Source organism: Cydia strobilella, chromosome Z (assembly GCF_947568885.1).
Source record: "Cydia strobilella chromosome Z, ilCydStro3.1, whole genome shotgun sequence".
In the NCBI taxonomy this organism is placed as follows: Eukaryota; Metazoa; Arthropoda; class Insecta; order Lepidoptera; family Tortricidae; genus Cydia; species Cydia strobilella.
Genome location: NC_086068.1, coordinates 33,669,771 through 33,695,696, shown reverse-complemented (window position 1 = coordinate 33,695,696; position 25,926 = coordinate 33,669,771). Strand labels below are relative to the sequence as shown.

At 38.4% G+C, this 25,926-nt stretch overlaps 2 protein-coding genes across 2 annotated transcripts in view; one reads left to right on the top strand and one right to left on the bottom strand.

Moving 5' to 3' along the window:
- LOC134753909 (organic cation transporter protein-like) overlaps positions 1 to 10,004 on the top strand; it is a 54,305-nt gene extending 44,301 nt beyond the window's left edge. Inside the window, exons 10-12 of the mRNA XM_063689874.1 lie at positions 987 to 1,162; positions 5,682 to 5,836; positions 9,223 to 10,004. Coding sequence (XP_063545944.1) covers positions 987 to 1,162; positions 5,682 to 5,836; positions 9,223 to 9,289 — 398 coding nt within the window. The 3' untranslated portion in view covers positions 9,290 to 10,004. The remainder of the gene's footprint in view (positions 1 to 986; positions 1,163 to 5,681; positions 5,837 to 9,222) is intronic.
- A 12,589-nt stretch (positions 10,005 to 22,593) lies between these two features.
- Positions 22,594 to 25,650, bottom strand: LOC134754788 (uncharacterized). The gene is made up of 2 exons (XM_063691154.1): positions 24,835 to 25,650; positions 22,594 to 24,035 (listed from the first exon to the last, which is right to left on the bottom strand). Exons 1-2 carry the CDS (start codon positions 25,648 to 25,650, stop codon positions 23,991 to 23,993), a joined length of 861 nt encoding a protein of 286 aa, XP_063547224.1. The 3' UTR covers positions 22,594 to 23,990.
- Between the last annotated feature and the right edge of the window lie 276 nt (positions 25,651 to 25,926).

Here is a 25,926-nt window from a genome sequence, read left to right as displayed (position 1 = left end):
GGTCCAAGTTTGGGTCTGGGTCCATAAGGAAGAGAAGAAATCGCCAAACGTGAACTATGTGTCATTAAGAGTTCCATTTTAATCATCATCAGCAGTTCCACTTCATCAAATGTCACTTTTTTAAATGTAAATGCTGGATTTGTTGTTGAAAATACAAAAATCACTATATGTATGCCTTTCATATTTGAGAAGTTCCCTCGATTCCTCATGGGTCCCATCATCAGAACTCGAGCTTGACAAAAATGTTTCTTGAAAACCTAACTTGATTCATTGATGAAAATACTAAAATCACTATATGTATGCCTTTAACATTTGAGGAGTTCCCTCGATTCCTCATGGATCCCATCATCAGAACTGCTTTTTGACAAAAACGGGACCAATCTGTATGTATATACTTACAATCAAAAAAAGAATTTTCAAAATCGGTCCAGAAATGACGGAGTTATGGAGTAACAAACAATAATATATATATGTACAACCGAATTAAGAACCTCCTCCTTTGAAATCTTGAAGTCGGTTAAAAATACTTACGTGGAGCGAAAACATGAACGTCGTTTGTCGTGACGAAACCGGCGGCCGCACTGCCGCGTCCCTCCGCCCGTGCTCCGCCCTTAGCCTATGCGTACGAGTGGGAGTTACGCACACAAACATGAACACGCCAATGTGTTGTATAGCGTACCTAGATATCACTACTGTACGAATGCTCCCGGTGTACGAATCCTACCCACTCTTCCTATGATGTAAATGATGTAATTATCATAAAACAGACAGTAAACATTTTTCGTCATTTTTTCGGAATGCAGGTTAATTAGCCTCTTATATATGTATCTACAATGTTTTTTGTATGTGCAGTGGATGATGTAAGGAACAACTTTAAATCATTGAGTAGTATAGGTAATTAGCAGTAGTCCGAGTGTAGTGTAGTGTAGGTATTGCACAGGTATGGTATTGATTGATTGTGTTGTGTGTGTGGTGTGTGTGTGCAGGAGTCCCGCAGACGACGGCCGCGGTGATGGCGCGGTTCTTCATCAACATGTCGTACACGGCCGCCATCCAGTGGGCCACCGAGATGCTGCCCACGGGCGTGCGCGCCTCCGGCTCCTCGCTAGTGCACGTCAGTGGCTACGTGGCCACCGTCTTGTCACCTTTCATAGTCTTCTCGGTACAATAACGTGCACAACTCACATTATATACCTATTCGTTCAACTCCCAGCCCTCCCACTCGTTCATACCTATAGTTTTTAATTTAATTCCAACTTTAATTCCATAAGAGATTAAAAATCGATTTTAATATGTCCATTTAAAAGGACATATACGGACTTAGACCGACAGATTAACGATGACTAGGTATTTCACTGATAATGACTAACTGCATGATTAGTATGATGCATAAATAAAGCAAGGCAAAAAGCTACAAAGGGAAATTTAACTTTGCTGATCAAGAGATGGTCGGACTAAACCGCCTGTCACAATTAACACGTACGCTAAATTTTATTGCTTACACTTATATGAGAAGTTTCATAGTTCACTGCTGATTGACGTTGATTAGTCAATCAATTGTGGTTGGTGCAACTGGCTCTAAATGAACCTATAGGTACTCAAGTAGTTTACTAGCCACTAACCTAGCAATCAAAGCAATCAATTGCACAGCGCACACAGTACCTAAGGATAGGGAACGAAGTCTAGTCATACTTGTTATGGCCATTTTTTGCGCGGATGCTGCACTTCATGATAAAAGCAAGCCGCTTTGCACAGTGCTAGTAGGGACCAAACTGAGTGATTTGACCCGCAGCAGCGCAAGTTTCACCCCTTAGGAACAGAGATGGCGCCATTTCTTTAAAAAATATTTCAGAAAATTCTGCAAGCAAAACCAATGAACCAATTTAAATGTTTAATATCTCAAATGAAAGCGCATTATATACATTACTTTTAAAAAAATACTCAAAAAATATATACTGATTATTTTCGACAAAAAACGTCATCTTAAGTTTTTTTTTACTCGATTGATAGTTTTTACTTGGTTTCTCAAAAACAATGTATGGAACATGAATAGCTTAATGCATGTATATATTACTGAATAAATAACAAGTATTATAAAAAAAACCCGACACCGATACCTCTCATACTTCACGAAATATAAAAGTTTTAATGTGAGTGTAAATTTCTTCAAAATATATTTCAAAAAATTCTACAAGCTTAACTATTTGACCGATTTCAATGTTTAATGTCTCAAACAAAAGCTCATTATATACATTACTTATAGAAAAATACTCATAAAACATATACTGAACCCTTTTGGGAAAAAACGGCATCTTAAGTTTTTTTTCTTACTCGATTGATAGTTTTTACTTGATTTCTTTAAAAAAATATAAAGGAACATGAATAGTTTAATAAATATATATATAGTACTGAGTATATAAAAGTATTACAAAACAACCCGACACCGATACCTTTCATTCTTCACAAAATATTTAAGTTCAATTATGCACGTTCTTACAAATAAATCCTTTAAAAGAAATCTTCAATCGCAGTAAGTGCACCGATTTTAATATGAAATGTGTCATATGAAAAGAAATCACCCTATTTATTTTAATAAATAAAAATTTATAAATAAAAACTGAATAAAGTTTTTTCCTGGTGGTGAATTACAAAAAAATATAACAAATCTAAAATTAGGAATTATTTTTATTTAAAGTAACTACATTTGTAAACAAAAAACTGAAATGTCTTCTTCGGGTTCATATTTCATATTTATTTATTGCAACCATGGTTTTATAGGTATTACAAATTCTTGGTAGTTCCACATGGACCCCGTGGGGGCATAGCAATATTACATGCATACTTAGAATATAATCTTAAATCTATGTGTATAATATAAAAGTAGGTCAATTTAGTAGTTTCTATACATATAAGCCGAATTGAATCAGATAATTGTCAGTGTATTAAATACAAAAATAAACGGGCAACTAATTATTATTAGGTGATGTCAAATTATATGGTTCACCGGTAGATTTAAAACTGAAAAAGAAAAGTCGTTTTGTTAAGTACTCGTACCATTCCAATACTACAAAATCACTGATCATACATGAACTGGTTGCTGTAGATTACTGTTGAATTATTTTTGTGCCTAGTTGATAACCATTAAACCTATAATTTTGTACCAGACCTATAATTAGTGGTCAGCATGCAAAATAACCCTGGATTGAAAATTACATTAACTTACTTTTGATTTGTACAGCCACATTTGCATGATTTACACTGGGCTGTGCATGGCCAGCTGACGTGACGACACCCACAATGCTTACCTGTATAAGTAATTCTTAAACGAAATAAACAATTTTCTTTTTTTTTTTTTTTCATAGTTTCGCAGCCAGATTTGCAGCCACAATGGTCCAAGAGGCTTAATTGAGACCAAATCGCTGTAACTGCCGACCATTCCGGAGTCCAACTCTCTTTTTCCTCAGTCCATCCCCAAAAAGATGTACATGGTATGGAAACTTCTGGTTTCACAGCGTTTCCCCATATATGGCCCTCTTGGTAAGCTGCTCGAAGTGCATGTTTATAGAGAGCAGCTGATGTACGACGCCCTCCATTGACTGACAACGAAGGTGGACAAATTTGGTTTTCGTACTGGAAGAATTCGTTCAGATCAAGCTGCCTTTCTCTGGCCACTATAAAAAGACGGGAAAATAGGAAGTTGTCAACTTTTAAGTTTTTGATTTTGTCAGTTGTCAGGTGTGTAACTACATATTTTAATTTTAGTATAAAGTAACCCTAGATTTGTGTTATTGTTTGGCCAAACGGAACACATAAACGTAAATGAAGTTCACAAATATTTGTTTGTTTAAAAAAACAAGCTTGTGACAAGCCTGCCACCTACATCAGCTGCTCTCTATAAACATGCACTTCGAGCGGCTTACCAAGCGGGCCATATATGGGGAAACGCTATGAAACCAGAAGTTTCCATACCATGTCCATCTTCTTGGGGATGGACTGAGGAAAAAGAGAGTTGGACTCCGGAATGGTCGGCAGTTACAGCGATTTGGTCGCAATTAAGCCTCTTGGACCATTGTGGCTGCAAATCTGGCTGCGAAACTATGCGTTGTGAGTGTCGTCGCGTCAGCTTATCATGCAGAGCCCAGTGTAAATGATGCAAAGGTGCCTGTACAAATCAAAAGTAAGTTAATGTAATTTTCAATCCAGAGTTATTTTGCATGCTGACCACTGATTATAGGTCTGGCACAAAATTATAGGTTTAATGGTAATCAAATAGGCACAAAAATAATTCAACAGTAAATCTACAGGCACAAAAATTATCCAACAGTAATCTACAGCAACCAGTTCATGTATGATCGGTGATTTTGTAGTATTGAAATGGTATTTTTTATACGAGTACTTCTCAAAACGACTTTTTTTTTCAGTTCTACATCTACCGGTGAACCCGAAGAGGACATTTAAGTTTTTTTGTTTACAAATGTAGTCACTTTAAATAAAAATAATTTCTAATTTTATATTTGTTATATTTTTTTGTAGTTCAGCACCAGGAAAAAACTTGATTCAGTTTTATTTATAAATTTTTTATTTATTAAAATAAATTGGGTGATTTCTTTTCATATGACACATTTCATATTAAAATCAGTGCACTTACTGCGGTTGAAGATTTTTTTTAAAGAATTTGTTTGTAAGAACGTGCATAATTGAACTTAAATATTTCGTGAAGAATGAAAGGTATCGGTGTCGGGGTTTTTTGTAATACTTTATATACTCAGTACTATATAGATATTTATTAAACTATTATAAACCATAATTTTTTTTTATGAAATCAAGTAAAAACTATCAATTGAGTAAGAAAAAAACTTAAGATGCCGTTTTTGCCAAAAGTATTCAGTATATGTTTTTTGAATATTTTTTTATAAGTAGTATATATAATGAGCTTTTATTTGAGATATTAAACATTAACATCGGTCGAATAGTTTAGCTTGTAGAATTATTTGGAATATATCTTGAAGAAATTTACACTCACATTCAAACTTTCATATTTCGAGAAGTATGAGAGATATCGGTGTCGGTTTTTTTTTATAATACTTTTTATTTATTCAGTAATATATACATGCATTAAACTATTCATATTCCATACATTTTTTTTTGAGAAATCAAGTAAAAACTATCAATCGAGTAAAAAACAAACTTAAAATTCCCGTTTTTATCAAAAGTATTGAGTATATATTTTTTGAGTATTTTTTTTAAAAGTAATGTATATAATGCGCTTTCATTTGAGATATTAAACATTTAAATCGGTTCATTGGTTTAGCTTGTAGAATTTTTTGAAATATTTTTTAAAGAAGTGGCGCCATCTCTGTTCCTAAGGGGTGAAACTGCCGCTGCTGCGGGTCAAATCGCTCAGTTTGGTCCCTACTATCACTGTGCAAAGCGGCTTGCTTTTATCATGAAGTGCGGCATTTTGTTCATAACAAGTATGACTAGTCTGAATGGGACCAAATTTATCTTCTATCGGTGTTGTAGGTACTTTAGAACCGAATTAGTACATTTAGGTACCCGATTATAACTAGTTTGGAGCGATTTGTTTGTGAGCAGCACGCAAAAATGTACATACGAGTACAATAGGCGCCGGGGCCACGGCACTTTACAAGTATTTACCTACCTATATGGTGAAAATGCAGGAACGTTACTGGAGGTCGCTGCCACTGCTGATTATGAGCGGGCTGGCCGTGCTGGCCGTGGGCTGCGGGCTGATGCTGCCCGAGACCATGGGCCGCCCCATGCCGCAGACCATCGCCGACGGCGAGGCGCTTGTCAGGAACAACACCTTGTGCGGGTAACTAAACTAAACTGAGCGGGCTGGCCGTGCTGGCCGTGGGCTGCGGGCTGATGCTGCCCGAGACCATGGGCCGCCCCATGCCGCAGACCATCGCCGTCGGCGAGGCGCTTGTTATTAGGAACAACACCTTATGCGGGTAACTAAACTAAACTGAGCGGGCTGGCCGTGCTGGCCGTGGGCTGCGGGCTGATGCTGCCCGAGACCATGGGCCGCCCCATGCCGCAGACCATCGCCGACGGCCAGGCGCTTGTCAGGAACAACACCTTGTGCGGGTAACTAAACTAAACTGAGCTGGCTGGCCGTGCTGGCCGTGGGTTGCGGGCTGACACAAATGAACAATTGATGCGGGTAACTAAACTAAACCGCTACTATTCTTATGACCTTCATTCATTGCGTGTTCTCATTGCATTAGGTATCTTGGAATAATAAAGCCTGCCATCGTAACTGTATTTCACGCCACACTGAACACGCCAATCGCTAACGCCCCGTAGCGATCGAAACGCAACTGTCACTGCCGCACTAATATGGAAGAGTGATAGAGAGACACAAAGCGTTTCGTTCTCGAAGCGATAGCGATTGTCACCTTGGCTAGGCCGGCTGTAATGTTACTGACACGGAACGGATTCTTGTAAAGCACATGTTCCTATTTTTAACCGATTACAAAAAAGGAGGAGGTTATCAACTCGACCGTTTTTAGGGTTCCGTACCCAAAGGGTAAAAACGGTACCCCATTACTAAGACTCCGCTGTCCGTCTGTCTGTCTGTCACCGCTGTATTTCATGAACCGTGATATGATAAGACAGTTGAAATTTTCACAGATGATGTATTTCTATTGATCCTATAACAACAAATACTAAAAAGTACGAAACCCTCGGTGCGCGAGTCCGACTCGCACTTGGCCGGTTTTTCTTTGTATGTTTGTTACCCCAGAACTCCGTTTTTTGACAACCGAAATGGAATAGTACATTTCGATGCCAGTGCGGAAAGTATGTCATTACTTCACGAGTACCAAGATACCTTTATTCAGTAATAAAGTTAGCTTATCATTTTAAAGTAATACTCAACAGTATATTTTTAATAAATAATTTTTTATTTATTTGACCACTTTTTACAATTTAGTCGTTCATGCGGTAAAGTCTCAGTCTATAACTTCGTTCCAAAACTCGATAAAAAAATCGTAATTTATTTACTATGCGACCGCGGAAACACGTCGGCTGGCAAACCAGCTGTGCCGAAGCTGGTAGCCTGGTACCTCACTCACACATATAAAGCCACGTTTTAGTGTTGCAGAAGGTGAACATTAGTTTTTTCACCTCAGCAGCTCGAACAAGGCTACTTTCGTCACTCCCTGGACTGAGGAAAGTGCGACTTTCCTCACTCCAGGGAGTGAAGAAATTGCGACTTTCCTCACTCTAGGGAGTGAAACAAAGTAGCTTTTTACTTTAGTGAAGGCCATGAACTGCCACTTCATACTTTGATAACTTTTTTTTTGTTTTTTTTTTGTTTCTCTGAATTATTCTGTGTAATTCGAAATACATTTTAACCTTTAATATGTTTTCACTACTGAGGTGAAAAATGATGTGTGCAACACGAGAGCAAAGTTATTTTACATCTCGTGTTTTTGAATCCCTCGCTACGCTCAAGATTCTAACTTAGAATCACTCGCTTCGCTCGTGACTCAATTATGGCATCTTTCGCTTTCTCGGGACTCAAAATAAACACTCGCAAGAAAAACCAACTTTCCTCTCTTGTTGCACAAATAACTATTATTAGTGCGGGTGTTCAAAACTGCCCCTTGTGCCTATCTGCCCCGCTTCCCCTATATAGTTCCAAGTTGGTCATATTTTTGTCTAATCTATTTAGTTCTGATGGTGGTCTCCATGAGGAATTGAGGTAAGTCTTCAAATCTTGATGGATTCCGATCCAGACCTTAAAACCTGAAACCTTAAAAAAATAGATTTAAAAAAGGATGAATAAAATATTATTCTCTTTTAGCAACTGAAAAACTCCGAATATGTTATAGACGGGCTAGATAATTTGGCCAACGTAAAACGAAATTTTCAATAAGAAATAAATAAATGCCGGTTTAGCATAGTGAAATCCCAAGCGAAATCGAGTGTAGTTCGTTGACCTGTATTGCTTCCGTCGATATGGACTTATGGAGAATACAAATCACCAACGCAATCTTAGGTCAACACGAAGTTTTCTACTCGGCGACAAATAAAGTAAAATATTTCACTCCGTACGTACGACACATGATATTAAATGGTGGATGAAGTGGTATTAAAACGGTATTCTAAAAGGGGCACTTCATATTTTATTTTATCCTTTTTGAAGTTGTGTTTTTTAAGGTTAATTTCATTTTCTAAAACTAATAAATTAATCTATCTACAAGTAAGACCAAGATAAGTATGCAATGCAACGTTTTTGATAGATACCGCAGTGCAAGCGTTATTAATACACGGATCCCTTTGTTTGACATAATTATTGACAGTCAAAATGTAACGATTGTCAGATTATCATCACTATATAAGTACTATTAGAGGAGAAAACACCATACATCATTAAATAAAGGATTTAATACATAAAACCACGGAAAACAGGCATAGCTTAGGTAAATCACACTCCAACGCCGTAATGGCGGGCGATGCTCTTGTGACAGTTCGGGACGCGCCAATCGTAATGTGACCATCGACACAAACCGTAGGGCTGCGCTCGAGCAAACCACAAAATCGATTATCAGTACATACTCGTAGTATAAAACAAAGTCGCTTCCTGCTGTCTGTCCCTATGTATGCTTAGATCTTTAAAACTACGCAACGGATTTTGATGCGGTTTTTTTAAATAGATAGAGTGATTCAAGAGAAAGGTTTATATGTTAAATAATTTCATGGTTTAGACTCACTTGTTTTAGTCAGTCGCGCGACATGTTTCGGAGAGCCTAGGTCTCCTTTCTCAAGCACTAATAGTGCGAACAGCGTTCACGACGGCCGTGTATCGCGTTGCATGTGTAGCGTGAACATGTCGCGCGAGTGACTAAAACAAGTGAGTCTAACCCGTGAAATTATTTAATGTTAATATGTCTCATAAAGGTTTACATTTATAATAGGTACATCAGCATTGCACCCTAGCGAGTGAAGCCGGGGCGGGTCGCTAGTTAGTCATAATTGTGTCGCTTAACTTCACTCGGGTAAATCCATTCGACCCTCTCACCAAAAATCTACCCTATTACCTTTTCTTAATAGGTACCAAAATGTATACGCCATAATTCTATAAAAGTTTGACGTTTAAAATAACACTTGCACTGCGTGTACTATCAAAACCGTTGCAAAGTTATCTTTGTCTAACTCTATCTTTTATAACACTTATTATTTGTTTTACAGAAAAATAGAAGAAATCGAAGAAGACGAATTACAGGAGATGAACAAAACGAAGGAGCCCATTATGTAGCGACTTTGTGTAATGTAATATTTGTACATACATGGGTATCTACAAAATAAGTAAAGGGATGGGTACAGGTATACGTAGGTATACCGTAAGCTAGGGAGCTGTGGTTACATTAATTTTCTATTTTTAATCAAAAACTTCTTTACCTCTTAGGTACCGTTAATGGTATTAAAATTAAGGTAGAAATATTGTCGTCAGATCTAAATTGTCTCAAATTGTACAAAATCAGAAATTTTCGGAAACTGTCAACGAGGACGAGGTCGTAGCGTGCGGATATCCGCTTATGGGCTGATTTACAACAAAACCATTTATACCTAGTAATTTTTGTGATTGCTACATAATGAAATGCATTAAAATACTCGTACTTGCGTGGGTTTATAAAACGAGCGAAGTGAGTTTTATAAAAGGATCTCACGAGTGATTTCATGCCTGATTATATACAGTTACATACACTGTTTTATTTACACGCATTATTAGCTCTCTATGATGTGTTCAGGAACCGCATGCCACTACCGGCGAATTGCGGCATCGTTGCTCTGTCGCGGAACTTGCCGCTATGAGATAGCGTCTCCAAAATATCTTAATCCTTCACAAAAAAATTCAAAAGTTAAGTATAAACCTAAAAGGCGGAAAAAAGAAGATATTTCTTTTTCCGCCAATATCTCAAAAGTATTTATATGTCAGAAATCTAAATAAATAATTATTGAAAAGGAAGAAATTTCCAATAAAAAAGTCCTGACTTGAAGAACTGTATCTCCGTTATTTATAAAACTGACCATTATTGAACTCTAAAAATTTTTTGGTGGTAACTACTGGAAAAAATAATCCCACCTTTTACCAGTGGTAACTACTGGGATTTTTTTTCCCACTGGTCGGACTGGTGGGAGCAACCCGAAAAAGCTAGTACGTAATATTAAATATTTTTTTAATAGTAGTTTATGTGACTGGTACATAATGAAAGGTATTAAAACTCGAGTGTGGGTTTATGAAACGAACGTAGTGAGTTTCATAAAAGAATCACACGAGTGTTTTAATGCCTAATTATGTACAGTTACATACATTGCTTTATCTACACACATATTATAAACTTTCTATGATATATTCACTAACCTCATATTACAGCCGACATTGGGGCATAGTTGCTTTCTGGCGGAATTCGCGGATATGAGGTGGCGTCTCCGAAATATCTTTATCGCACATTTTACACGAAACTTTTGCGAGAGTTACTTTAAAAACAACAAAACAATTTTTTTTTACTTACAAACTAATTAAAAGATAAACTGCACGTCAAATGGCGGCTAAGAGAACTTTTTTCACGCATGTCACGCATCCACGCATCCGTAGTTTTTTTATTATTCAGAAACAAACTAAAGTGGGGGTCGATTGCCATATCGTTCGATACCAACTAACAAGCGAGATTTGTCAAATTTGTATGCAATTGACATTTCATTTCGAATAAAACGCCATCTCGACTGATATTAGAATAGAGGTCAAATCAAATTTCTTTGTTTTTCAGACGTTCGAAATTTGAATAAAATAATATTATCGAAATCGATGTTATTATCTAGCAATAATAACATTTTCACAGATAAAAAGTTTGCTGTAACAAAACAGTTTATCTTAATGTTGGCCATTATTTACGGATTTCGAAGGCATCATAGAGGGTTTATGATATGTGTGTAGATAAAAGTATAAATTGTTCACTTTTTTTTTTAAATTATAGTGTATTTTAAACATGTCAAATAATGTACTACTATGATTCTTAAATTGTGGCCAAAATTTTTTTTTATAAAAGTATTTTTTACATATTATTATATGTATAGGTAGTATATCAAAAGTACATACAAAAAGCAAATTTTTGATGCATATTGTTAAGCTTAATACCCTCAGGAAAGGTAAATGAAAAAAAAGGTAGTACATAAACACGGTTGTGACCAAGTGTCCCACAGTCGTGACATTTCGGAATTTTGGCGGCCAATTCCACTATTGTGATTTATATTATAATTTTAACATAGCCTAAGTCACTCCTATGACTACGACCAACCTACTGACAGCTCATACGTTGAAATAAAGGCTGTAAAGGCTGTAGAGCGTGACAAAGAATTGTATACACATCATACATACATGCGAAAAACATTTTCATGCGTTGGCAGTCGGGCAATAATAGCAAATGATCAATAGCTAATAAAAATCCATTTCTGAAGAGTGCATGTGCCTCTATATTAAAAAAACGATACTATCACGACCACGTGTCTATATGTTACGAACGTGAACTCAAAAGCCCGTGGTGGTGATAGATTTTTGAGGCCATGGTCGTGATAATTTGCAACATGTTCGGTGTAGCCGCCGTGCAGGTCTCGACGGCAAATAAAAATACTTCGATTTGAAGTAAACTAATAATTAATAGGTGCTGGTTACGTTACAACAAGGTACAGTTGACGAAAACGGTTAAAGGGTGTAGAAGTGGTGGTTCTAGTATGGAGGCTGATGCAAGAGTGATTAAGCTAATTTTGAAAAGTAAAAAGGTAGTCTAAATTTAGGTGCCTCTAATTGGCCGCGATACAAGTTATGTGGAGCGCTCCTATTGGTGCTTTTAAAAAAGCCTCCGCATAGTAAGCGAGCCCGACGGCTGCGTTTAGCTACTGACTTGAGAGACTCAACAGAAATCAAAAAAGATAAATTAAAGTTAAAAAATAAACTATGTAATAGGGAGGGGGCATAAGTTATTATAAGCCCTACGGATGACTCCTTTCTTCGTCCGTATGTCGGCGACTCTGGTGACGTTGTCCGTGCCCGGGTACAGCTTCGTGACGCGTCCCAGCAGCCACAGGAGAGGAGGAAGTGCGTGGTCCTTGACTAAGACCATAGTCCCGACTTGCAGTTGGTCCGTTGAGGTGTGCCACTTCGTCTTCTGCTGGAGGAGAGTAACATACTCATTAGAAAAGCGGCTCATGAAATGCTGCTTGAGTTTTTCAACTCTCTGGAACCGTTCAAGTCGTGTGATGTTTTCTTCAGTCAGAGGTTCTTGTGGGACTGACAGAAGAGAACGTCCAATAAGGAAATGAGAGGGCGATAGGTAGGTCAGATCAGATGGATCAGAAGATAAGGGGTCTAGAATTTAGAGTAGCTTCAATCTGAATCAGGCAACAATTTAATTCTTCTTACGTTAAATGTGTAAGAGATAGAATGCGTTTTAGATGATATTTTGTTGATTTTACTGCTGCTTTCCAAAGTCCGCCGAAGTGCGGTGAGTAAGCCGGGCTAAATTTGAAGTTAATAAGGTTTTCTGCCATACCTGACTGCAGCTTATCATGATTTTGTTTTAAAAAGTTAGTAAGTTCGTTTGATGCCCCGACAAACGAAGTCCTGTTGTCACAATACAGAGTTTGAGGCTTTCCCCGACGACTCTTGAAGCGGCGGAGAGTAGCAAGGAACGACTCTGTCGTAAGACTTGTGACAAGTTCCAAGTGAAGAGCCTTGACTGAAAGACAGACAAAAACTAAAATATACGATTTAATTGTTTTGCTACCCCTACCCTTTCGGTCAGCTATCAGCACTGGTCCGGCAAAATCCATTCCCGTGTGTAAAAAGGGATATTCTAATTGTGTTCTATCGGTAGGTAAGTTGCCCATTGACATTTGAAGAGGCTTAGCCTTGAACCTGATGCAGCGATCGCATTTATGAACTAAGTGGCGCGCCAGGTTTCCACACACATTCGGTACATTCGGTATTACCTAAAAATTACCTTAGACTTTGCAAATGTTAAGTAAATAGCTTAATCTGCAATGTATGAGGTATATCTTATGTAACAAACAATATCGTGAAACTGGTACTTACTTTAAAAACTCAAACACGGCGGTGACGCGTTAAGGTTGACCATTTTTTTCAAATGAATACAAAGAAAGGATTTTCGACATAAATTCTTCCTTCAGCCATTTGCAAATCGGACAACAACACAGTGTTGCTGTTGTAAAAAAACTTTAAAAAGGCAAAGTTGTTATATATCCATACAATTTTTTAACAGTGTTGTTGAACAGGGATTAGTGTTTTATATTTGATATAAATTATTGCAAAATCACTTCACATTTAAAAAAAAAAGTACAAAATCCGAGGAAAGCACACTACACGGTCCGTGACATTGCGCACTTATATTTTTTTTATATGTTTTTATTACTCTTAGGACAATACATTTAGGTTGACCTAAAACTAGAGTTAAATTGCTAAGTATGATATAGAGTTTACTTATTTTCTTAAAAATATATGCTATTCTTACGTGTAACACAAATAACTAAAAACCGGCCAAGTGCGAGTCGGACTCGCCCACCGAGGGTTCCGTACTTTTTAGTATTTGTTGTTATAGCGGCAACAGAAATAAATCATCTGTGAAAATTTCAACTGTCTAGCTATCACGGTTCATGAGATACAGCCTGGTGACAGACAGACAGACGGACAGCGGAGTCTTAGTAATAGGGTCCCGTTTTTACCCTTTGGGTACGGAACCCTAAAAAAGCATATAGTAGATTGTTAACCAAGGGTGGAAAGTGAAACAATCCACCCGAGATATTTTGGCGCTCGAACGAAGTGCGAGCGCCAATAGTTCGAGGGTGAGATGGTTACTTTTGCCCGAGTTAAAACTCTACTTTTCATTTCGACTATGAGGAAAGTCAAACACAAGAAATGTAGGTTTATTATTGGTAAGTACATATATTTCTTTAGAACAAATTATTAAACAAATTGTTCATTATTAGTAAGTATATTTCTTTAGAACAAATTATAGGTAAACCACATAACAACAATGAAATTAAATTAGTTGAAGATAACGGTAAAATTTGAACAATTCGAAAAATTCATAGTTTTGCCAGGCATGGTGGGTGGGAAATGCAACCCGGCTATCAGCCTATGAAAGGTGAACTTTCCGAACAGGAGAGATGAAATAGTACATTTCGATGCTAGTGCGGAAAGTATGTCATTACTTCACGAGTACCAAGATATCTTGCCACGAGCCGTAGGCCTACGGCTCGTGGCAAGACTCGGGACGAGTGAAGAATGACATTTCCGCACGTGTATCGAACGACGTTTTTTAATACAGTTGCGAAAAAATAAGAAAAGCAACAAGTAAGGAACGGAATTCGAAACTTTTATATTATTAATTCTGTGACATCATTGACATTGACATTACGAAGAAGTGTTTTTGTAGCTTTTATTCGACTAGAATTGATTTTGATATTATTATTGAACCCACTTCAATGAGTTTTTTTTTCAAATGCATGTTCTATAAGACAGAAACAATTGTAAATATTAAAACATTTTACTATCTATCTATATATATATTACGCGAGGCCGATTTTTGTTCATCCCATCAGATCTACAGTTATGGTTCGATTTTAATAAATTATATGTCATTAGATTCGTCTCATGCTACAGATTTGCAATAAGCTCTTGGTTTTTTGATTTTTTCCCGAAAAAGTACTAAAAAGTTAATTTGAAAAAATGTACCACGTGACCTTTGTTCTGACTTGAGATTGAATTGAACTCAAACCTATATCCAATGTATGTAAGGTATCCAATCCATTTAAATATTTGTTTTGAGACTGTAACATGCATACACCACACTAAAAATTATATTAAAACACCATAAAATTTTATTATTGTGTTTGACAACATGTCAGACATGTGTCATCCACATCGTACTCATCAAAATGACACATGTTTATTTTATTGTTGCTTTGGCACATAGAAGGTAGGATCCTATAGAAGTGGCGTACCGCGTGCGCCCGTGAGGGACAGAATTTGTAGCCCACCAGGCCACCATAAACCATACAAATCGGTGGGGAAAAGCATCTATATTTACTTCAAAAAGCACGTACGGCGAGGTTTGTTCTTATGAGGATGTTAAATGATGTCGGATCTTTAAGGTAAACAGTCAGCCAATGGGGTTGGCAACTGTCAAAGGTTTGCAGAGATGGCGCCATCATAGCTTGCCCCTTTTTCTATAAGATTTGGCTTAAAAAAACAAAAATTTGACACAATTCTAGGGATTGACAGGGCAAGCTATGCTGGCGCCCTCTGTTAATTATTTCGACCGGCCAACCCCATTTTCCGCATCGGTCCGCGCCCTTGGTGCAGTGCGGCGTATGTGCGATCGTGTGTAAAAGCCGTAACAGACTACCGCACCGCACCGCGATCTTGGTGCGCCACTCCCATAAGTGAGAGCGAGAAAGAGAATATCTCGAAAAGCCGTATTGGTGCGGTCAAAATATCTCTTTCTCGCTCTAACTTATAGCTGCGTCCTTAACGTATGTACAGTGACAACCTTGCACACTATCGATACGTGCGCCGCACCGCACCAAGGCTGCGGTGAGGTGTGGTAGTCTCTAACGGCTTTTACGATAGTCTGTTAAATACGGCTATAATATTTCTTTCTCGCTCTTACTTAAAGCTGCGTCCTTAACGTACGTACGGTGACCACCTTGCGCACTATCGATACGTGCGCCGCATCGCACCAAGGTCGCGGTGAGGTGTGGTAGTCTCTAACGGCTGTTAAATACGGCTATAAAGCGGCTAACACATTACCGCACCGCACCAAGGTCATTGTGTGACGTACCCATAAGTAAGAGCGAGAAAGCAATATTTCTTTGACTTACCTATCAAAGCGCAGCTGTAATTCGCTAGCTAATGCTGCAGCTAGTGATTCAATTATTTTATAATGTTAGTTCTACGTGTCCTTCACATTGAAGTTTCATGGGAAGCTGGGGTAAAGTCAACCATATTTTATTTAATGAGTGCTGGGTATTGTAATATAATGTTTATCGTCAATGACCTCAACACTGGCTTGGTTGCCACTTCCCACTGACTTTAATTTCGTTCCACCCAGAAGAATTGCTGCCATTTATTTCAATGATGCTGCAAGGTGGCTGCTACCTCTCCATCGGTGACCGTCCTCTTTCATCGGCATGGATTCACGACCTCGAGTACGCTACATTGGCCACTCACAGTCCGTCAGCGTTGAGCAGTTGCGGCAGCAGTCAAATCATGAAAGAAGCTTTGGAACCTTCCATCAGAGCCTGAGTGATACACACGCTCTGCAACTTGACGCCGTTGTGCTCGTAGAAGAGAAGATACCTCTTCACATTCAGTAACTTGGCGGCCCGCTGTTATGATGTACTTACTTCCTGGGTAGAGCAGTTTGGGTTGAAAGGCAAGCTTTCAACGCCCGGGGGCATGTTCGCAAGAAATCACACCTCCGCGGATGCTGGCAGTATATTATATATAGATAAAAGTTAATGTAGTTTTTTTTTGTGCTTTTGCATGTCAAATGTCACTTACTCATTTTCCACAAGAAATATTAAACACATATATTTTTACATTTGGAGTTATTTCTAATATAAACCCATCAGACCCGTAAACAATGACCAGTGCGGTGCGGTAATGTATTAGGCGCTTAAGGTGGGCTGCCGTACGCCGAGAGCGAGATATTTTGACGGTACCAAGGTCGCGGTCCAGTCGTTGTACATACTTTCAAAAAAGTAAATAAAAAAAAAACTAAATTAGGTTCAAGGGCCTGACACTCTTTGATAGAGAAATATAGTCTTATTGCGATTCCTATAAGACGAAAGAGAAAATAGTGCCATGCTTTATCTTTATCACCGACCGGGCATTTTTTCATGGTCGGGTTTGCTATGATGGCATAACCCGACCATGAAAATTATAAGAGTGAAAGAGAAAAACCGGCCAAGTGCGAGTCGGACTCGCCCACCGAGGGTTCCGTACTTTTTAGTATTTGTTGTTATAGCGGCAACATAAATACATCATCTGTGAAAATTCAACTGTCTAGCTATCACGGTTCGTGACACAGAACTATATCAAGATAGAAGGAAAGAGTGTATGTACCTCGCGTGGCGAAACGACGACCCGGTGGCTCCATTGCTCGCCGCGAACTTCAGTCTGCTCCCGATCGATGTCTGCTTGCGACGTCAGGTTTTAAAAGCAAAATGGTTTGTTGCGCAATAATTAACTGTTCAAACACTACCAATAAAGTTGGAGCTGTTAATGGAGGTATTTCGTTTCATAGGTAAGTATAATTTGTCCTTAAATATCTGTTATTAATTAAAAAACTATTTATTTCATTATTTTCATCAAAACAGTAGCGGGCGATTGTGTGCCAACGCTAGCTTTCCATTGCGGCTTTAATTTGACGAGCCAGACTTGGCGTGCGTTTAAAACCAGCGATGTAAAAATAAGCTATTCAAACTGTCGAGTCACGCTCAAGGCCAATTTCTCATTTTTTCTGTCAAAAGTAAGAATAGTGCTGTACACTGCGATTTTCTTACTAGATTATTAAAATCGATTTTGAAAACAGACGAAATGATAATTACGTTCTTATATTATTATGCAGCTATATAATGTACGTAGTGCAAAGCAAATACTATTAACAAACAGGTTATGGTTACTTCTATACTGCAATTTTGTTTTAGTTTTCCGAATGATCCTAATATTAAAAATAAATGGATTGAAGCAACTGGTCGTAAAAAATGGTTTCCTACGCAAAATGTTACACGCTCGGTCTCTCTACAAATGGCTGAACTTTTTCCTTCTACCTATAGCTTGATATAGTTCTGTGATTTTTATTTTAAAATTTAATTCGGGCAACAAGGCCCATATTACATATACCTTATAGACTGACATACGTATAAATTTCATAAACTTAAAAACTAAACACTATTTTGGCAATAGAACGGCGTGGCTCCGTTGAATCGTCAACGTGAATTATCATTTCCTCTGTCGAAAATAATTATCATTTCCTCTGTCGGTTCTTATCGATATTTTAGAATCGATGCCGTGTTCTAATCGATCTGTGAATCGATGCTTTTGAATCGTTTCGCGCGGCTTATGTTTCTCATCACTAAATTACGCTCGTGACGTCAAAGTACCTACGCAAAATGTTACACGCTCGGTCTCTCTACAAATTGCCGAGCTCTTGTCTTCTATCTTGATATAGTTCTGTGGTTCGTGAGGTACAGCCTGGTGACAGACAGACGGACAGCGGAGTCTTAGTAATAGGGTCCCGTTATTACCCTTTGGGTACGGAACCCTAAAAAGGGTTATGCTGCCATACATGAAACTGTCAATACATGAATATGTCTTTCTCTTACCCCTGGTCGCTCGGTTTCATGTCTATAACTACGTGTATATACTAAGTCTATTATTAGGTCAGAGGGTCTACCGCGAAAACCGAAATTCGCAAATTGCGGGGATCTTTCTCTTTTACTCCAATGAAGGCGTAATTAGAGTGACAGAGAAAGATGCCCGCAATTTGAACTTCGATTTTCGCAGTATAGCCCAGACACGGAATGTCACGGAATGTTTGTAAACTTCAGTCTCATGAATAATAGGAAAAAGATAATTAAATATAAATTATACTCTAGCCCTATGAAATTTTAGGCATGAGAGCCAAATGACAAGAAGGCATCCTATCCACGAAATCTTGATTTACCGTATCATATCGCGGTCGCGTATCATAATTTTTAGTTTAGAAAGATGCGAAAAGATAGACAATAATTATGTCTTTTTTGCATCAAAACTAACGATCACAAAAAATGCTGGTAGGTGCTACGCGACCGAAATATAATACGCTAAAATTATACAAACGTGTCGCCATTTTATAAGAAACTAGCTTTTGCCCGCGACTTCGTCTGCGTGGAATTAGTAATTTGGGTATCTTAATTCTTAAACAAATCTGCTTTTTAATCCATCCTTTTTTCACCCCCAAATTGGTCCACACTATACATTTCCACCCCATTTTTTACACCCTCAAGGGATGATTTCGGGGATAAAAGTTATTTTATATCATTTCCCACAGCTCAAACCATCCCCATACCAAGTTTCATCTAAATCGGTTGAGCGGTTATTGATTCCCCATACAAATTTCCACCCCCCTTTTCACCCCCTTGAGGGGTGACTTCTGGGATAAAATGTATCCTATGTCCTTCCCCGGGACTCAAACTATCTGTATACCAAATTTCAACTAAATCGGTTTAGCGGTTTAATTAAGCGTGAAGAGGTAACACACAGACAGACAGACAGACTTTCGCATTTATAAAATTACTAGCTTTTGCCCGCGACTTCGTCTGCGTGGACTTAGTAACCGCAGCTAGAGTAAGAATAGCGCCTGGAAAAATTCTCATAGCAATCTAAATTTAAGCATATTATGCACACAAATTAGCAGGCACTTCGTTAATTATCTCAATTCCACCCCGCTTTTTACTTTCTTAAGAGATGATTTTCGGGATAAAAACTATCCTATGTCCTTCTCAGGGACTCAACCTATCTCTATGCCAAATTTCATCTAAATCGATTCAGCGGTTTAAGCGTGAAGAGGGAACACATAGACAGACAGACAGACTTTCGCATTTATAATATTAGTATGTAGTATGGATTAGTATGGATAATTATGTATAAGATTTCATATTCTGTGGGTATAGTCAGCATCAAATAGATAGTGACAGCCAGTGATTCATCTGAAGACGTCACATTTCCTGATTTCATTAAGCGTTCAGTCTTAGGCTGCCTGTCCACAGGAGCGGAGCGAGGTGGCGGAGCGATGAAGCGAGGAAAAATCTCCGCTCTGAAACTTTAATGAAATTCTATTGCTGGATTTTTTTCCCGCTTACCGCTCCGCTCCAGTGGACAGGCAACCTAACTTTTACAACCATACTCTAGCGGCGTGTTGACGCCGCAACGGGCCTCTAGTTATTACCTAAATATCGTTATTTATGATTATTTGTGTATCGTATATTTATAAAAACAATATCGAATGTTGCCTTTGGAAACTTAAAACATTCTTGCAGTAAGAAAATACGCCTCTTCTTTGACAGGCGTTCCGTTCCATTCAGACAACTTACTAAGAACTGTTTTTCAACATTAAAAAATAAACGTGTTATAATACTTATAATGATGAAGAGGTAAGTAATAAAATATAAAATATGCATATTTTTCGTATTCTTACATTGGGTACCATGTTGTGATGTCTTTTGACCATTTTTCTCTCTTGTCTCGGAGCATGTGGCCGGTCCACTTCCATTTCAGTTTTTTCATAGTGTGGTTTACGTCGATTATTTTTGTTCTCTTTCTAATGTCCTCCAGTTTTATTCTATCTCTAGGTTTTATATTCAACATGCTTCTTTCCATACTATTTTGGCAGACTTGGAGAGCTTTCCTCTCCTTGACAGTTAGGGCCCAAGTTTGTGTATGGCAGGGAAGGATACAAGTGTTAAATACTTTGGACTTAATGTTTGTTGGTATTTGGTTGTTCTTTACTATTTCCTTTAATGACCAATATCTTTTCCATGAGTTCCCGATTCTAGTGTCTACTTCTTGTTGTGTCAAGTTTTGAGGTGATATCACTTGTCCAAGATATGTGTATTGTTCTACATAGACAATGAGGTTGTGGTCTATGTATATGTCTTCCTTTACACTGTTGGTCATTATCTTGATTCTTGGTCTTTTCAGTGTTCATAGTTAGCCCCACTTCTTTGCTGCAGTCTGCAAGCTGTTGTAGCATTAGGTTTAGGTCCTTCGGGTTGTCACTCAGTAGAATAATGTCGTCGGCAAACCTTAGATTTGTTAGTTTTGCTCCATTTATGTTAAGACCAAAAGATTCCCAGTTAAGTTTTCTGAATACATATTCTAGAACTGCAGAAAACAGCTTATCTGATAAGGGGTCTCCCTGCTTAACTCCTTTCTGCATGTTAAATAATTGACCATCTCTTTCTGTTCGTATTTTAGCTCTTGAGTTTTTATATATTTCTTGGATTATCCTTATGTATTTTGTCGGTATGTTTTGTGTCCTCAACGCTTCCCATATGTACTTATGTTTCAGTGAGTCGAACGCTTTATTGTAATCTATGAAAGCAAAGTAGCAGATTTTGTTGTATTCTTCATGTTTTTCTATCAGCTGTTTGATTGTATGGATATGGTCGACTGTTGAAAATCCACTTTGAAACCCAGCTTGCTCTTTAGGTTGGTTTTCCTCTAATTCCCTGTTTATTCGGGTTAAGATAACTTTGGAAAATATTTTGTACAAGTTTGTTATTAAGCTGATGGGTCTGTAGTTGTTGACTAGGCTTTTGTCGCTCTTTTTATGAAGTAGTATAATTGTAGAGGTTGTCCATTGTTCTGGTATAGGTTCCGCTATCATAATGTCATTAAATAATTTTGTTGTGGTTTCTAATATTTGGTCTATACATCCTTTTATTATTTCGTTAGGTATTTTGTCATCACCGGGGGTTTTTCCATTTTTTTGAGATCGGATTGCTTGGTTTACTTCACTTTCAAGAATAGTAGGGATTTCTTCCTCTTCTTCTTTATATTCTAGGGGACTGTTAGTGTTCTCTGTATCACTGTATAGTTCTCGATAGAATTCTGTTGCGGTGTTTATGATCAGTGGGCGGGTAGAAACTTTAGTTGCTGTTGCTTTGTTGTGTAGGTTGGGTATCCATTCAGTTTTATCCCTTAGTTCTTTTAGTGCCTTTTTTGTTCCTCCCGTTCTCTCTATATGGTGTTGTATCGTCTGCAGTCTGGATCTTGCTGTATGTTTTCTAATTTTGTCGTTGATTTCTTTGCTCAATTCTGCAATTTCTTTTCTGTTCACGCTTCTCTTCACTATAAGACACTTTCTAGTTTCCATCAGAGCCCTTGCTTCATCCCCAACCTTATCTTTGTATATTTTAGAGTTGTTGATTTTGTAGGATATAGCTTTTAGTTCTCTTTCTAGTGTATTGTACTTATTCTGAATTGTATCTTCGTTTTTGTTTTTGATCATCTGGAGATTAGTTTGTAAGGGTGTCAATAGGTCTTTCGGAAGCGGTAGGTGTATAGGTCTACTGTTTGTTGCTCTAATTATTTGTTTTCTACTTGTTTTAGGCTGCTTCATATGTATTTTGCTTCTTACCATGCGGTGGTTTGTGTTGAAGTTGAGTTGGTTTACTGTGTCTACATCTTTGAAAAAGGATGGCTTGTTGGTCAGAATGTAGTTAATCTCATTTTTTGTTTGGCCATTTGGCGAAACCCATGTCCATTTCTTACTATGTTTCTTTTTATAGAAGCTGTTCATTATCTTGAGATTGTAGGTAAAGGCTAGGTTTATCAAGCGTTGCTCGTTGTCATTCCCTTCTCCAGTGCTGAATTTACCAATAACTGCATTTACTCTATTGTCGGTTGTCTGGTTTCCACAACTTTCTTTACTTTTCTTCCCTAAGCTACAACTGATGCATCACAGTATCCTATGAGCTGTACGCTGGTGGCTTCAGACACATTTATATATCGCGGTATAGTCATGATAGGCATGTTAACCAAATTAATATAGAATGTCTGCCAAATTTTTACTAATTCAGGTGGCAGGGGAGTGTCCCATTCTAAATTGTATTGCCAAATCTGTTGTAAAATAAGCTTTGCCTTGACGGTTAAAGGTCCGAGGAAGCCCATTGGATCATAGAGTCTGCTGATAGAACTCAGTACATTTCTTTTAGTGGGCACCTCAGGGGAGGTGAGTACACGGCCACTCATTTTGTATGCATCCTCTCTGGCATCATAAGATAGTCCTAAGATCTTAACAATGGATTTATCCTGATCAATATCCTGGTTGGCAAGGTCAATTTTTTCTTGTGGGATATCTTCCAATATCTCTGACTCATTGGAAATCCATTTATGTAATTGAAAGTTGCCTTTGCTCATGAGAGAAATAAGCTCACTTTTTAGTTGTAAAGCTCCGTGAAGTGTATCTGAGCCACCCTGCACATCATCTACATAGCTGTTGTTGATGATAGCTTCACTGGCCAGTGGATATTGAATCTTATATTTTTTTGCTAGCTCTACAAGACACTTTGTGGCAAGGTAGGCACTGCTTTTTAATCCATAAGTTATTGTTTGTAATTGTAAGCACTGTAAAGTGTCATCTGCCCGCCACAAAATGTTTTGTAGGCGTCTATGCTCAGGGTGCATAGATATCATGCGGTACATGTGACGTATGTCACATTGCACCGTGTATTTGTATGTGCGAAAAAGCATCATGATGTCAAATAATGAATTTTGTACTACAGGGCCATTGCATAAATAGTCATTTAGACTGTGGCCTGCCTTAGTTTTGAAACTACCATCAAACACAGCCCGGAGCTTATTTGTAGCTTTGTCGGGCCGGAGAATTCCATGATGTGAAAGGTAAAACACCGGTTGCTCTGTAGGATCACAGTCTTTTAGATCAATTACTTTGGCGTGACCTAGATCAAGGTATTCCTGTATGAATTGTTTGTATAAGTTATGAAACTCAGGTTCCCTTGCAAACCTTTTTTGAAGATTATTTAATCTTTGCAAGGCAATCACAAATGAATTGGAAGGATCTATTTCAGTTAAATCTACTTTTAATGGGAAACTAACCTCAAAGCGATCCTCTAACAATGAGGTTGTTTCTGAAAAACCTTTTCACTATACTGATGCTCCGGCACACTCTCAGGATACACTTCAGGGACCTTCTCGGCCTCCCAAAATTGCTTTACACAAGAGTCAAGATCAGGATTAATCATTGTATGCATAGCGACTGTATTAAAATTGCATGATGGACTCACACTCACTCTGCCAGAGACGATGTATCCAAGGCGCGTGTTCAGCAACACTGGATCCTCAGGGCCTGCCTCAACCTTCCCGTCTTGTATTATTCTGCAGAAAATGTCTGCTGCCAGAAGGAGGGAAATGTCGCCTGGAACATTAAATTCATCGTCAGCTAAGGTAATAGAGTTGGGTAAAATAAGCTTGCCCAAGTCTATGGCCTGCTGTGGCTGAGCTGAAGTTATTTTGGGTACAATAGAGCAATCTACATCAATCTTATAATCCTGAACCCTAGAATGGACGGTTAGTTTGATGCTTTTATTAACATTGCTACTATGTTCCATAAGCATGCCAATATTTATTGGATCATTGGTTTGCGGTAAGCCTAGTTTACTAGCTAACTCCGCTGTACAAAAACTTGTCTGTGCACAACAATCTATAAGTGCCCTAACAATGCGTTTGTTATTGTGTACATCTGAGACTAATACCTTGGCAGTGGGCAATAAGACTTTGGTCGCTTTCTTTGCACTAGTATGTAAATTGACAGTACCTGATTGGCTTTGACTCGACTCCTCATCAGTTGTTTGTTTGACTTTTTCATGTATTAAAGTATTGTGGGCTCTGGAGCTACACTCAGCACATTTGAATGTGTATCTACATTTCTTTTGATGCGTTCCAAGGCATATTTTACATAAGTTATTTTTTGTTACAATGTCTAACCTATTATTGATTGGCATAGTGCCAAATTTTGGGCACTTATAAAGCCTATGATTCTGACTGCATGCCACACATTTTTCTGCAATGACAGTTATTGCAGAAGCTGCCGGGGCAGGCGAGGCTGTCATTGTATGAGCCGCTACTTTAGTCTTTACATATGAGCTTTCATTACCGGATGGGCTCGCCTCCAACACAGCTGCCCTTTTTTCTAAAAAGTTATGTAAACTACTTACAGTGTGTTGCTCGCTGTTGTCCCTCTCGGAGTGGTACAATCTCACCGTGAAAGAATCTAATTTTCTTAACAAGATGCAGGCCAGGATGGCGTCCCATGATGTGACTGGCTGCTCAAGGTTTTGTAACGCGGTGAGATGTTGCCGGACCTTGGCCACAATGTCTCGCAGCTGCAAAGCGGTGCCCCGGTGCAGCACTGGGATGTCCAGGAGCGCATTGACGTGGCTGCTGATGATTAATGCTGGGTTATCATACCGCTTCTTGAGTAGTTCTAGCGCAGAGTCATATGAAGCTCCAATTATGGGCAAGTTGTCGATAAGTTGCAGCGGCTCGCCTTTTAAGTATTTCTTTAGAAAGCACAGCTTCTGAACGACAGGTATTCGCGTGTCACGATGTACTACAGCCTCAAACATCTCGATGAATGACTTGTAAACCGCGACGTCCCGCCCGTCGAAGACGGGTATGTCTAACGAAGGCAAGCGCGCAGCCTTCCCGCTGCCCTCTGCTGCGTGCGTATTTTGTTGTGCTGTTGTATTGATTACATTTATAGCACACTCCAAAGCCGTCATGATATTATAAAATCGATCTTCTGTATCATCGTCCAAGTCGTCTTTGTCGTGCTCAGGATCTAAAACTGCCAATTGAACACAGATGTCTTGGTATTTTTGAAAAACAGCGTGCAGTGATGTTTTCCTCGTCGTCAAACTCTCCATTGTAAATAGTTGAGGATCTTGTTGTAGGAACTTTTCCATTTTCGTCATGGACGCCTTGCATTTTCCTCTAGATGCTGTTAGCTTCTTGATATTTTCGGCCGCCATGATGATCGGCGGTCATGAATATTACCGGCCTAGCCCGGGGAAGATGTAATTTAAACTGAATATATTTCGGCACCATGTAAATGTTGGAGGATGGAGAGACTTGATGTGGATGTGATAAAAACTTTGACTTCACTTTCTAACTGTATTTATTATTTTTAATTGAAAATGCTTACATTTTTGATGTGCTCGCTAAGAATGGCGGCTAGGAAGAGAGAAAACAGTGTTGCCACACGCAGGAGGCGATTCAAGCTATAAAGTAGGTTCTACACCACTGGA